The 14,503-nt window shown below is 48.7% G+C and overlaps 1 protein-coding gene across 1 annotated transcript; it reads right to left on the bottom strand.

Annotated features, from left to right (window-relative positions):
* Nucleotides 1-2,249: 2,249 nt before the first annotated feature.
* Nucleotides 2,250-13,592, bottom strand: LOC103274410 (centriole, cilia and spindle-associated protein-like). The gene is made up of 7 exons (XM_021719158.1): nucleotides 13,586-13,592; nucleotides 12,921-13,016; nucleotides 9,219-9,321; nucleotides 6,610-6,635; nucleotides 5,312-5,431; nucleotides 3,701-3,969; nucleotides 2,250-2,451 (listed from the first exon to the last, which is right to left on the bottom strand). Exons 1-7 carry the CDS (start codon nucleotides 13,590-13,592, stop codon nucleotides 2,275-2,277), a joined length of 798 nt encoding a protein of 265 aa, XP_021574833.1. The 3' UTR covers nucleotides 2,250-2,274.
* Nucleotides 13,593-14,503: the final 911 nt, after the last annotated feature.

Below are 14,503 nucleotides of genomic sequence, written 5' to 3'. Positions count from 1 at the left end.
GTTCATTGGTCCTACACTTAAAAAGAAAGACAAAAAATTGGCCAGTATTTGCCTTCTAGGTTTTATCTTTGTCTGGAGTTTTCAGTAGTAAACACATTAAGTACAAGTCTGTTTTCTACATAAGAAAAAGTCTGGCTTGTACAAAGTCTAGAGGAAGCCAGATTTCTAAGGCAGTCCATCCATGTGGGGCCTGAACTACCCTGTCAGGTGAGCGGGAAGGCCAACACCAAAATGTGTAAGAAGTGACTCCAAAGGAACAGTTTTCACAGTCAGCTACACCATCACAAACTGCCACATGAGTGTGATCTTTAGTACCTGCAAGGTTTAAAGATTATAATCGTTAACATCAAAATTCACTATAATTACTAGCAAAGTTGTTTTGAACAACATGTAAAATTTCCTCTTATTAAATATACATCTCAGTGATTAGGAGAGCTCTCTGTGTAAAAGAATTCACCTTAAAACTATGCAAATATTTTAAAAGTTTCTTAAAGCTCACAATACTTCAGTATGTGTTATCAAAGCTTAATACAGTTATGACAGTGCATGAAGATGTTATATGGAATGAAACCAATCTGTGTTCTAAAAATTGACTATCGTACTCCAAAGACCCAGAGTAAAAATATCAAGGAAATGCTCACCCTCACATCTAATGCCAAATCTTCATTCACACAGCTTCAGGTGCTAAGTCGGCATAGGCAAAGTACCTTTCATATCTCATATAAAGAAGCTAGCTCATATCCTTCTAGTAAATTTCTGTCTCTACAGAAGGGGAAGACTTCATTCATTTGATGAAAACCAGCATTTTTAAAAACGCTTTTTCTACCCCAAAAGCAGATGTACTCAAGAGAAGGAGCACTATTTATCCAGACTCGGGCCTATCCACACACCACCGTTCTCTCACATTAGAGTGCAGCTAAGACCTGCTGGCTAGGAATCAAAGAGTAATGTATTTCAACCTAAAGTCTGCAAGTTGTCCATTGTCAAGTCTGTTATTGTTGAGTTCTGTAGAAGAAAAAGCAGAGAAAGTGGGGGTGGGCAACAGTGTGTCGCTGGTATCTTCACATTGGTCCCCGTCGCAATGGGCCAAACGATCATTCTAAGTTCTAAATGGCATTGCCAGCTATTACAGAAGAGGCAAGAGTCCATGATGGGTGGCTGTGACCAGGCCAGGGTGTGACAAGTGACTGTGTCCACACTGTGTGTTCCGAAACAAACCTTGCAATAAAACGTGTGACCATCTTGGACTCAAAGGACACTTTATGACTACTCTACACACATGTCACCTTGGCACTTTGTCTACTGGAATGTATTTGAACTGTTAAGTAACAAGTGCGTAGCTAATAATTTAAAGTGAACTTCGCCCCACCCAGATAATTCTGAAATATCACAATCTACGTGGAAGGACACTGAGCTGAAGCACAGTCAGCTGACCGCTCAGGAACTAGTAGAGTTCCAGCTTCACCATGCGTGGAATCAACAGCAGTGTCAAACTCACGTTGGACTTGATGGCTTTCACGAAGAAAAGTGCACAGAAAGTAAGCAAGTCTTGTGCTGCAAGACGGAATGGTCTTACTGTGATGGAATCTGAAAAGTCATTCAGAAAACTGGATGAAACTGGGCTCCACCTACACGTACGAAAAGAATACTGAGTTGTGAGCATCTGTAGCCATTAAAGGCATTTGGTGTCAGTATCTTAAAAGACTAAGATGCTTTAAAATAAAACCCTTATACGAATATCAAAGATTGAGGGAATTCTCTTCGTAAGTAACCGAATGTCTATGGCTTCAACTGTCTGCCCTACTGCGAGGTAAGCAATAGTCATCAAAACAAAACAGTCTTTTAGAAATTCCCGAGGAATGGCCCTGCATCATCAGCTGGTTTCTTAAACCCGTGTCCTGTTTCTCTTGAGGGTCTCTGTTTTGCTTCGCTTCTCCTTCCTTTCACCCTTCTTAAAAGATCAGGCTCTCAGGCCAGGCTCGGCGGCTCAGCCTGTCATCCCAGCACTTTGGGAGGCCGAGGCCAGTGGACTGGAGACCCGCCTGGGCAACCTGGGAGACCTCGTCTCTACAATAAATAAAAAGTCAGCTGGGCGTGGTAGTGCGCGCCTGTAGTTCGGCCACTTGGAAGGCTGAGGCGGAAGGATCGCCGGAACCCAGCGGGTTGACTCGGGTGGCTGTGAGCGGCCGCTGCACTCCAGCCTGAGGGAGGGAGGGAGACTCCGACTCAAAAAAAAAAAAAAAAAAAGGTCAGGCTGTCCATGCACGCGCCTCTCTAGGCTCTTGCAGAGTAGCAGCGCATGTACTCTGTCATCCACGGGTTCTCCGAGGAGGGTGCCTTCAGCCTCCTGTTCCTGTCCACATCCACGGAGTGAGCGCGCTGCCTCTGAGCCACCAGTTTCCTCTTTTCCACCTGTCTTCTGTTCTTGGCTCGTAATGCTGATTCATGAATCTAAGAAGGGTTCAAAAATGAAAGCATAATGACCTAAATGGCTACGGTGCTCACTTTCAGGAACATTAGCAAGGAAGCTAACTCCTACCCCCATCACCTTCCGCAGGGCAAAGTCAAGGCCTGCCCCTCTGTACACAGTTTCTCTGAGCATCAGAGCGTCCACAGAAAAGCCATCCCCACACGACAGAGCCGGCTCCCCCATCACCGGTGATAGCACAACTAAGCAGCGGCACATGAGATACCAGAAACGGTAAACGGCTGATCTGCACGTGCCCCTAGAACTGGCTCTGGAAAATAGTTGGAACTGCTGAGCATTAAGCATGAATAAGAATTTCATCAAAGAATTTTAAACGTTTTAAAGTAGTATACTAAAAAAAACCCAAGGGATTTTTACCACCTTAGTTATTTTATACTACAGTAAATCCTGTTAAAATTAGTCCCATGGCCCTGCCAGAAATCTTGTGTTAAATGGCAGCTTTGGTGTCTCAAATGTCCCTCTAATAATACCATCTGCTGGGGTTCTGAAGTCTGCTCAATAAAACTTTCATTACGATATTTAATCAGAATTCAAACAGTTTGCAGTTTATCTTTCTACTTCTTTAAATGCATCCTTTGCTTTAGGCTGCAGTCATAGTATCAACGCTAGTACACAGAATTGTTTTGTGACTGTACACATGAGAATCCTCTCATCTGAAATGTCTTCAGGACTTGACACAAGGTGACAAACCAGGGCTCCATCAGGAGAACTGGAGCTCCCGGGAGTAAATGCATTAGTTATGGATGAATAGGAGAAACCTAGCAATTAGAACTGAGAGCCGAAGAACAATCAGACAAGCCAACAACAAGCTTCGAGGAAGGGCCAGCCTATCCAACCCAGGGAAGCTGAGACTGCTCCAGAGGCTGGTGGCAAATCCCAGTGGGCTGTCACCGGCCCTGGCTGGGTAGCTCCTGGGAGCACGCGGACCTCCTGGCCCCCCAGGAACTCCATCCACTTCACCTGGCTCGGTGTCAGCAAACCCTCCTGGCATCAGCTAGCCCCCACCCACAATCCCTTGCTCTCCAGGCAGTCAACAAACAGAACCCTCCTGCCGGTTCATCAGCGTCCCAATGCTGGGCCATGGTACTGCTCCCTAAGGTCTCCCGGGGGCCAGAGCATCCTGGTGGCTATAGATGCGATACCCAATGACAGGTGCACAGCCTGGCTAGCCCCTCTCAAAGCAAAGGCAGAAATGCAGGGGCCCAGGCGTACCTCATGCACAGGGGCAGACGCACAGACGTTGTGAGTTTTTTGGCTTCCTGTGTCTGCTTGTTTTTCTCCCCAGCCATAGAGAGCAAAGGGATGCTTGTTTTCTTTTATCTTACTGGATGGTCTTTGAGGACTTTTGCCTGCTCTCCTGCTTCCTCTAGCAAATAAGGCACTTGGTTGTTGTCGTGGTTCGACGCCGGCAGGTAACCTGTCAGTCTCTTTTGTTCCAATTTGTTGTTCCAGATTTTCTTCTGCATCTCTCACTGGCAGCGCTTTTGGAAAAAGAGATAAAGAGGAGAACACTTACTTCAAAATCATAATTACTCTAACGATCTGGGTTGGAAAGTCATGATGCTTAGCCAGGTCAGGAACTTTCACTGATGGCCCAGCTCGCAGAAACACAGGAACAAGTCAGCACAACAATTTCTCAAGCCACGGATCTCGTTTTAAAGTCAGCAACAGATGTGCCAAGACTCAAAGGCAGCTACTGCCCCTCATGTTCTGAGATTCAGTGTCTGAAGGAGATGTGACAGCTAGCAGGCCTCAGGGCTTTCTCCTCCGAGGCAAGTCCGGTCACCTCAGTGCTCTGCCTCGGGAAAGGTTGGCTGATAAGTCACTGGGCTGGAAAATGCGCCGTATGGCCCTCCTGCATCCTGGGGACAGCGGCTGCTTCCTCTACTTGGAAGGCCGCCATCACAAAAGGGGGAGACTGCTGGCTCCTTGCTGGGTGCTGGGCCGTGCATTCCTGGCAGGAAGCACTGAAGATGGAGACTCCTGTTTTGGAGGGCCTCAGAAATGACCTTGGGAGGCAGGCCCATGGTCCGCACAGCCCTACGTCCTGCTGGCGGAGCCGGGGACACACGGGGAAAGTGGCTGCCCGATGAGGTGAATGTCCCTTTGGAAAGACACGCTGCAAAAAGTATCTGTTTTCCTGTATGACTGACCATGGTTCTGCCAGTTGCTGTTCCCACAGATCTTTTTTACGGCATGTATGTTACTCTGTATGAACACTTTGTAGCCTGTGTTTCCTTTCAGCCTAAACTGACCCTTGAGTTAAGACCTCCTGATGCACCTGGGGCTCCATTTTGTCACTTCTCCCCCGCCTGCTAATGAGGCTCCAGAATTTGGCTCTTGGCCATGGTCTCTAGACTGCAGCTACACAGCTGCATCCCTCGTAGGCAAGACCTTTGCTCTTACTCATCTGACCTGGGACTCCTCTTAACCCACCCTCATGGTCCCCTGTGTGGACCTTACAGAGTGGTTCGTATTTGCAAGAAACCTGTATAGATGGAGGACCTTGACTCTAACAAGGTCCATTTTGTTTCGTTCATTACTAAGCATTTTATGGGACAGACAGCCCACGTCCGCCCCTGGGTTTGGTTGGGGTACTGCTTTGGTGTGCACCATCTGTCTAAACCAAGCACCTGAGGACGCGGGGTGAGGCAGGACACTGGCCATCACTTTGCCATGACGGCCTATATCCGTGTCTCTCAGAGCGGCATGCCCCTCCCCTTTCCTCTCCCCTGGCTTTAAGAAGAGGAGGAAAGGAGGGGCCATCGAGGCCAAGACCGAAAGAAAGTGAAGGGGGAGGGGCAAGAGCCCGCATGACCTCACCGAGAAAGGGAACACAGCCACCAAGGCTCTTCCTGGATGCACTTCCCTTCTCGTCCTCGCCCATTCCAGGTGTGCCTAGCCTGGATCTTCCAAGGCAGCCTACTTCGTTGAAAGGACAAGCTGAGGCCAGCCAGGAAGAGAGCAGGTAAGAGAATTTGAGGAGGAGGGAATGGCTCGTTCAACGGCAAGGAGGGAAGGAAAGCGGGAACTACAGATGGTTCAAAATGGCAAGTACTCAGAAAGCCGGCAGATGCAGGCACAGAGCAGGCAGCCCCGGGCAAATAAGGACATGTTAATTTTATCCTGGAAATGACAGAGAATCCCTGAAGGATTTTAAGCTGGAAAATGACACGATCCTATTTGCATTTTAGGAACGAGGCCGCTAGCCACATGTGTGAGGGACGGGCAAGACCAGAGATGAGAGCAGAGAGGCCAACCAGAAAAACACTGGTCAGACCAGCTGGGAGATGGTGCCAAGGGCACTTTCAACAAGGCCCCTCTGGAGCCAACAGCCCAGCAACACTGGATCAGACCAAGAGGCAGACAGATGGACAGCACACGAGCTGGGAAGCACCTCATGGATACAGGACTCTACAGCTCCCACAGGTGTTGGGAGAGGATGCTCATGCTGTCCCCTGACACGGGTCCCCTAAGGATGAGGAGAGGGTACTTGATGCCACGAATACGAGACCCTCCAGGCCTGGGCACCGGGACCTTGAACCTGGGGCTCAGGGGAGAAGATGGCATGGAGATGAAGGCTGTAGCTCCCTACAAGGACTGGGTCATCCAGAAGAAATGCAGAGCCAGAAGGGAGGAGGCTGCAGATGGGAGGACACTGTCATTTAATCAGCCTGCAGAGAAAGGAAAACCCAAGAGGGAAACACAGGAAAGATAGCTACAAAAGTGGGAAATACCCAGGAGAGAAGTGAGGAAAGAGTTTCAGAAAAGGAATGAGAGCTTAACAGGGCCAAATACTACACAGCAAACAGCATGACAATGATTGACAGCGACTTTGCACTCGGCAGCTAGACTGTCCTGGGTTCTGAGGGCAGGAGCAGGGTGGGGGGTCTGGGTCACGGTAGGGCTGAACAATTAACGGTGTGGAGACCCCCAATTCTCATAACAACAGGCTACTGGGCCCACCCTCTCCACTAAGGATAATGAAAAAGCTGAATGAGATCCAAAAAGTGGTCCTAGGCCAGCAGTGACCACAGATACCCAATACAAGAAACTGATATCCTTGGAGACCCTAACCCTCCAACAATTAATCCTACAAATGACTTCTCAAACACAGTTACCAGTGTTCTGTAGAAGATAACCAAGCCTACAAGGAGAGAGGGCAATAAGGGAAGACAAGCAGGAATAACAGACTTAAGATACTGAAATCATGTACAGTCTACAAAATAACTGGGCTTACTCTCTGTACTTACAGAAAAAGACACACCTGAAAATTACCTGCAGCAGCAAGAAAAAATATGGCAAATATACAAGATGAGAGACAGAACATTGCACTGTAATTTTAATATTTGTAAAACTCTTAAGATAGAGTCCAGAAAGATATGTTTTAAAAATCCTATTAGAAAGAATAAAGTTTAAAATAAAGACATTTTCAGACAAATATAAACGGCATTCCCCACCAGTCAGAGTGAAAAACTGCAATGCCCCTTTCTCAGTAACTGGCAGGACGTTCAAATAAAAATAAATTCAGTCTTGATTTAAAACTGGGCTGTTGAATATAATAGCCATAAACTACAAGTAGCTAGTAAATATAAGGCAAAATTCACTACAAGTAAATAAAGACCCAGTGGCTCAGTTACACTAGTTATAGTTCAACTGCTCAATAACTACACATGGCTAGTGACTACCATGCTGGACGGTATAAATAGAGAACAGAGCCTGTTCCTCATCACAGGACGCTTTATTCAACAGTCTGATTTTTAAAAAATATCTATATAAAATCGACAGATTGGACCTAATGGGATTAGACAGAACACTGCCCTCAACAACTGCAGTATACACATTTTTATCAAGCATCGGTAGAATATTTATGAGAATTTACATATCCAAGGCCATAAAGCAAAATCTTAGTACATTTACAAACTTGAAACTATATGAAAATCCTATGTATTCTCTAATATAATTGCATGAAATTATATGTATTCTCTAACCAGCATAATTAAGCTAGATACAGTAACAAAAAACTTTTCAAAATCTCTCCCAGTTTTGAAATTTAAAACATTTACATGTCCCATTGGCCAAAACCAAAACGTACAGCTGCATGAAAATATGAAAGTATTTAATGCCATTGAGCTATATGCACTTTAAATGGGTTAAAATGATAACTTGTGTTATGTGTATTTTAGCACCTTTTTTTGTAAGTAATGATGGAGGGCATTCTTTCTTAATTCTGTTCTTATTGGGAATGTTTCTTAAGTTTCTTGATATAGTATACTGTTTGCAGTAGGATTTTAGGTACAGGTTTTTAAAAGATGAATATATTTCCTTATGTGAACTATACATAAATGTTAAACTTTATTTTTTCTGAGACTATTTTTTAAAAATCATGAGAATTAGAAAATGTGTTTGGCCAGGCGTGGTGGCTCACGCCTATATTCTCAGCACTTTGGGAGGCCGAGGTGAGAGGACTGCCTGAGCCCACGGGTTTGAGACCAGCCCGGACAACTTGGTGAGACCTCATCTCTACAATAAATCAAAAAATTAGCCAGGCGTGGTGGCACATGCCTGTGGTTCCAGCCACTTGGAAGGCTAAGGTAGAAGGATCACCTGAGCCTAGCAGGTTGAGGCTGCAGTGGCTGGGAACATGCCACTGCCCTCCAGCCCAAAAAGAAAGAAAAAGAAAATGTGTTTAACTGAATAAAAATGCTATGTGACAAAACTTGCATAATGCAGCTAAAGCAATCATCAGAGGGAAATTTATAACCTGAAGGATATACTAAAAAGAAAGGTAGGGAAGGAAAAACAATGACAGGCATCCATCTCAAAAAAGTTAGAAAGGAGCAAAATTAAAGAAATAAAGATCACAGGTTAATTAAAACATATAATAAAGATAATCCACATAGCCAAAAGCTAGTTTTGGATGAAAAAAACAAATTCACAAACCTCTGGCAAGTCTAATCAAGAAAGAGAGAATAAAGCAAAAACTAAGTAAAACTACAGCAAAAGGGAAGCTTTGGGTTAAATATGCACTGAAAACATGTTCTTCCCTCCCCAAATCCCTCCAAAGTGAAGGAAAAAAGGTGTGAAGCCACAAGGACAGGCAGCAAAGGAGGTGAGGACAGGGGGCTGCAAGTATGAATGGAGTTTGGGGAGGAGAAAAGTGGATGAAGGGCAGAAGTGACCCCCGAGTGAGGAGGAGGAATCCCAGCTGCCCAAGGGGACACCCAGACTGCGGCCAACCCCGGCAAGAGCAGGAAGCCTGAGCTCTTCTGAGGACTCGGAGGCCCCCTTGAGGCCAGCCGGGGCGGGGCGGGGCGGGGTCTTCCCCTAGGGGCTGGGCCGACTGCAGTCGGTTCCCAGCTCCATCCCAGGACGCGGCCTGGCAGGCCAGTCGTGAGAAGAGGCGAGGTCCCGCATCGCCGGCCCAGAGCCCCGCAGGGGCCACAGGCCAACCCGGGAGAGCAGGTGGCCCTCGAATCCCCGGAGCGACATATTCGGGAAAAATAAATACGTCAAAAGAATGCAACAAAAAAAGATGGCAAAGAACACGGCACAACAGCTATTTACATAGCATTTCCATTGTGTCACATGCAATTAATCTACAGAGGATTTAAAGGGGGGGCGGGCAGAATGGGAGTAGGTTCCACGCATCGAAGACACTGTTTCCTATCAGGGCCTTCAGCACCTTGGCATTCGCCAGGGTCCCTGGGACCAACCCCCATGGGCATACCCAGGGCTAAGCCACTGGTTTTCAGGGCGATTTATTACACAGCACCGACACTTCCCGCACAGGCCTTTCTCCCGTGCATATGCAGGTGGGAGCCCATTGAAAGCTGTGGAAGGGGGCGGCCACAGAGGGGGCACAGGGAGTGGCTGGACTTGGGACCGCAGACACACAAGCCGGTGGAGACCCTCCTTGGAAGGGGAATGACACGGAGGTTCTGGTAGCGAAGAACGGGACCCGTCCTCAGTGCCCTTCCTACCTCCGGCCCAGCAAGGGGCGGCCAGGCTTGCTCCCCGGAGGCAGGAGACTGGAGGCCATGTTTGGGGAGGCTCGCCCATGAGAACCTGGAGGTGCTCGTGTTCAGAGTCCTCCACAGAAACAGCTGGGTCATCATCTGTGTCCAGGAAACAGGCACCCCGTGCACAGAGCTCCTAAAGCGCTCTTTCTAGCCTTCCTCTCCAACACAGCACACAGGCTGAGAGCTGGCCTTTGAGCACATGCTCTAAGAGGAAAGGGCCAAGACATGCAGGGAAAACAAGGCCAGGAGCGAAGAGCCCTCCCAGAGGGTGTTTTTGTGGCTGTGTGTGTGTGTGTAAAAAGAAATTTGAGAACAGATGCCATATTTTAAAAAAAGATTAAAGAACATACTCGGGACCCAAAAAACATGATTTCTGAACAATTTTATGCTTAGGTGAAAGAATTAAAAACTTCAATAGAAAGGTTGGAAGATAAAAATTGAAAAGTTCTGCCAGGAAACAGAACCAAAAATTCCAATATTGAAACTTTTAAAGATAAAAATGCTAAAGGCTTGATCCAGGGTATACACCATCTAACTAAGAATAATTATAGACAGAAAAAAATTAAAGCAAATGGAACAGAGAAAATGATTCTTAAACCGTACTAGAAGATATCACTGAACTGAAAGAGGCTTCCAGATCGAAAGGCCCAGCCTGGTGAATGAAAAAGACACAGGCACATCACAGCATTTTAGAACAGCGGGGATTTAAAAGAACCTCCTGAAAGACAAACCAAAACAAACCAACAAAAACCAGCAGACACGGGGGCCGTGTACACAAGACAGGTGTCAGAATGGTACGGGACTTCGTAACAGCAAGTCCAGAAACTGTGATTCGACGTCAAATGAATGCCTTCAAACTCCGAGGTTTCTAATCTGGAATTAGTTCTCTTTGGCAAGAGAACTGCCTTGCCAAAGTATCAATCCAGCCTTCAGATATGGAATAAAGGCATTTTCAGACACACAAGGTCACAAAATGCCTACCTCCTATGCTACAGTTTGTGGGACCTACAGAGGGTGTGAGCCAGTAAAAAGAAGGAACAGGCCAAGCCAAAGGGTGGCTTGAGATGTGTTAAGCTGGCAATGGGGTGGAGGAGGGAGGCTGAAGGGATTCCCAGGCAGAAGCAGAGGAGAAGGTGGGCTCAGCCGCTGTGCCAGATCCAGACAGCATGCAACCCAGATTGCAACAGGAGGGCTGGGTTCTCTGAAAAAAAAGTCTCCAAGTGAAACATCAAATGACTAGAACCAGAATGTGTCTGACATATGACAAGTTTTACAGACCATGTCAGGTACTAGTGATGCGTATAAAAAAATAAGCAGACCTGAGCTTGGTGGCTCAGCCTGTAATCCCACGCTTTGGGAGGCTGAGGTGAGTGGATTGCCTGAGCCCGCGGGTTCGAGACCCGCCTGGGCAACTTGGCGAGACTCATCTCTACAATAAATCAAAAATTAGCCGGGCGTGGTAGCGCGCGCCTGCAGTTCCAGCTACTTGGAAGGCTGAGGTAGAAGGATCGCCGGAGCCCAGCGGGTCGAGGTTGCAGTGGCTGCTGGGTGACAGAGTGAGACTCCAACTCAAAAAGAAAAATAAGCGGCTGAGCACAGTGGCTCACACCTATAACCCAGCACTTTGAGAGGCTGAGACAAGAGGACTGCATGAGCCCACGGGTTCGAGACCAGCCTGGGCAACTTGGCAAGACCTGGTCTCCATATTAAATCAAAAAATTAGCCGGGCATGGTGGCATGCGCCTGTAGTTCCAGCTACTTGTAAGGTTGAGGTGGAAGGATCACCTAAGCTCAGCAGATGGAAGGCTGCAGTGGCCTTGAGCATGCCACTGCAATCCATCCTGGGCTACAAAGTGAGACCCCCAATTCAAAAAAATAAAAAATAAAAAAAAAAAGCAAATAAAAAAAGGAAAACAATGATTAACTTCAGGAAAACCATAAATTATAAAACAGAAAATGCAATCAGAATATAATACATGTCAATAACCTACATGCATATGTATTACCTACAAATAATATTCACATAGCCATGATGATGTCCGCAGTAAAAAAGCCAACAGACACATCTGAATGAGAAGACGGTGATCCATGTTGAAAGAAAGTTGACCAGAGTCGGCAGCAGCCAGCGGCCTGGGCAGGAAATGGGGCCAGACTGCTGTTTTTCATCTTAAGCAATTAAAAAATATATATGGACATGTAAATTCTGCTAAAAGCAAAATTTACTTTAAAAATAAGTGTGACGATGAAGTAAGATACTGGAGACAGTCTAGACCACTCTTCGGAGCATGCTGACCATGGACGGGAAGGAATCCCACAGTCACAAATCCTTCCACCCCAAACTCCCACACACATACACACATTCTCTCTCTCTCTCTCTCAACAGTTCCTAACAACTTCTTGATACCCATCCCTAAATAAGAATGAGAAGCCAAGGATCACTAGACATTTGAGAAAAGCCCCTAACCTGAAATAGAGAATTACAAGCAAAAAAAAAAGGGAGAGTTGAAAAGAAGACCATGATGAAGAAAACACATGCAGGAAAGAAAGCAAATGAAAACCTTGTAGGGAGATTGAGAAGATACTGTATGCATAAATCAGGAAACAGATCATATTTTTTAAAGGAATAAAAAGGAAAGGAGGAAGGGAAGGTGAGAAGCAATTCAAGAGCTCTTAAATTAAAACATAAAATAAAGATCCCACAAATGAAAAAGGTAATAGGAGACTTGGGAGAAACATTTGAGAATATCAGCCAAAAAACAGAACAATAACAACAACAAAGATGAACATTGGTACAGGGAAAAAAAATTAGAGAATTCGAGGATAAAGCCATGAGGCCTAGTTATCCAATAAGGAATTCTGAAAGAAAGAAACAAGACTCCACCAAGTGCCCAGCACAAGGGAGGAAAGCAGACTTAGGTCGAGGCAAAGGCTCAGAACACAAGGCTAGAAACTTTCTGAGGGGAAACATGTTACCTGCAAAGGCTGGAGACGCACAGTGACGCAGGACTGTAACGGCGTCGGTAACTGGGGCACAAAACAGCAAAGCCTCCGGTGCTTTAGCGACAATTTCTCCTGCCCAGCCACGCTCCCCAGCTTGCAAGGACAGGATAAAACTAGCTTTTGGCATGCCAGGTCTCAGAAAATTAAGCTCTGGCTAACCCTTCTCAGGAAACTCTTAGAAGACGCACCCCCCAACAAAGAGGGCCACCCCAGAGAGATGGCCTGAGCCGCACAGCCGCGACTCCGACCCAAGAGAGGCGCCAAGGACGGCTCTGCGAGGAGGCCACGGCCTCGGAGATGCCAGCCAGGCAGCCGCCAGGCAGGCAGAAGTAGGTCAGAGGCCCTGGGAGGGACGCCTGAGCCGAGCGGGAGGTGAGCCGGAGGTGCTGGTCACGTTGTGACGGAAGCACAAGAATCATGGGAAATGCTCTGGGTCAGCTCCAGGCAGCTCTTCCGGCGTCGCAGGCCTGTGGACCCCACCAACGCCGTGATGGCTGCCCCAGAAGCTGTGGACACCAGCCAGGTGTACAGTTAGGAGAGCTGCAAAAAGAAGTCCGCAGATAATATTAAAAACGGGGGGGGGGGGGGGGGGGGGGGGATGATCATGGAGTGTCCATAAAAGCCACGTTACATAGAGACCCAGAAATAAATACTGAAGGAAAAACCAGAGGAGTCGCAAGTGGCCGCCTAAGACACAGGTGACTGCTTGTGTGTGGCAGGGAGTGGCCGAGTTTCTGTAAGTCACATGAGCTGCATGATGTATGTGTCGCGGCGTCGGGGAAAGCGAGAACGGCCGTGTTTTATGGAAGCGCAAAAGCGCTCCTCGCTCTGGAATTTAAAACCGTCCACTTAAAAACAAGGGTGCCAGGCTTGCCCGGCACAGGGGCCAGGAGAGCCTCTGCCGGGCCGGAGCGAGGCCGAGGTGCTGCCACCGGGGACCCTGAAGGCAGAGACCACTCTCTCCCCTCCCTGCTGCCTGAGCCAGATTTAGGCAGAGAAGTGGGAGGATTCAGCGTCTCTGAGGAAAGCACACCACCGAGAATTCAGGGCACATCGAAGCGCTGAGCGCAGGCACCCGCCATATCGCAATGCCACCTGACAACTGTGTCTACGCTGGCCACGAGTATTCGGCACTCCACCACAGACCAGGAGGGGAAGAGGTGGGGAAAAGAAAGCCCACTGGCCTGGCAAGTAGGCGTCGAGCAGCTAGCAAACACTCCCACGGGAATCACCTGGAAGGCTTGTTCCCCTGCCCCTCCACCTTCCGTATCCGAGTTTCTCGCCGCCGACGCGTCACCGAAGCATCAGCCATGGCCAGGGCCCAGGTGCGGGAGGAGGAGAGGGGGCAGCTCTGCCCAGGACGAGGCGGGAGAAGCCAGAGCAGAGCAACCTGGCGGGGTCTGGCTGGGAGCCTCACCTCCTCGGCCTCTCCCGGGCTCGGCGGGGCGGGTCTGCCAGGCCGACAGAGGGGTCAGCCCGGGGAGACGAAGCCATCCATCCTGGGCCGCCATTCTCCAGCTACAAAACCGATGAAAGATTGGGGTCTCTCGGGCGTGTCTGGAGCGTTAAGCGACAACACGCGTAATCCCGGGTCGGCGACGGCGCCGCGGAGGCTCTCGCCAAAGCCCCTTAGACCCCGCGGCCGGGCGGAGCGCGGCCAGCCCCAGGGAGCAGCAGGGAGCCCGTCGTCCGGGCGGGGCCGAGGCCTCCCCGCCGCCCGGCCCCAGCCCTGCAGGGGTCCCCGCCGCCCTGGGCCGGAGGGAGGGTGGAGGGCTGAGTTCCAGCCGCCGCCCTCGGCGGCACAGGAGGGCGCTGCCGCGGGGGACAGGGAGAAGGGGCGAGGGGGGCGAGCGCTTCTGGACGCGGACGGGAGGGGCGGAGGGCGCAGAAGGAAGGGGCCAGGACGCGCGGGCAGAGGGCGGCCTCCCGCAGGCGGGGCGGCCCCACACCCCACGGACACGGACGCGAGGCCTCTGGGCAGCCCAGCGAGGTC

This window comes from Carlito syrichta, unplaced genomic scaffold, assembly GCF_000164805.1.
Source record: "Carlito syrichta isolate Samal-C Ts95f unplaced genomic scaffold, Tarsius_syrichta-2.0.1 Scaffold113594, whole genome shotgun sequence".
Lineage (NCBI taxonomy): Eukaryota > Metazoa > Chordata > Mammalia > Primates > Tarsiidae > Carlito > Carlito syrichta.
This window is presented reverse-complemented; position numbering and strand designations above follow the sequence as displayed.

Excerpts from the sequence above, each read along its gene's own strand:
- LOC103274410 (XM_021719158.1), bottom strand. Across the intron at positions 6,636-9,218 it reads AACCAGTGGCTTAGCCCTGG|GCTTGGTTATCTTCTACAGA; the intron begins GTATGCCCATGG and ends CTCTCCTTGTAG. Across the intron at positions 5,432-6,609 it reads TTATCTTCTACAGAACACTG|CTTGTCCTTTCAACGAAGTA; the intron begins GTAACTGTGTTT and ends GGCTGGCCTCAG.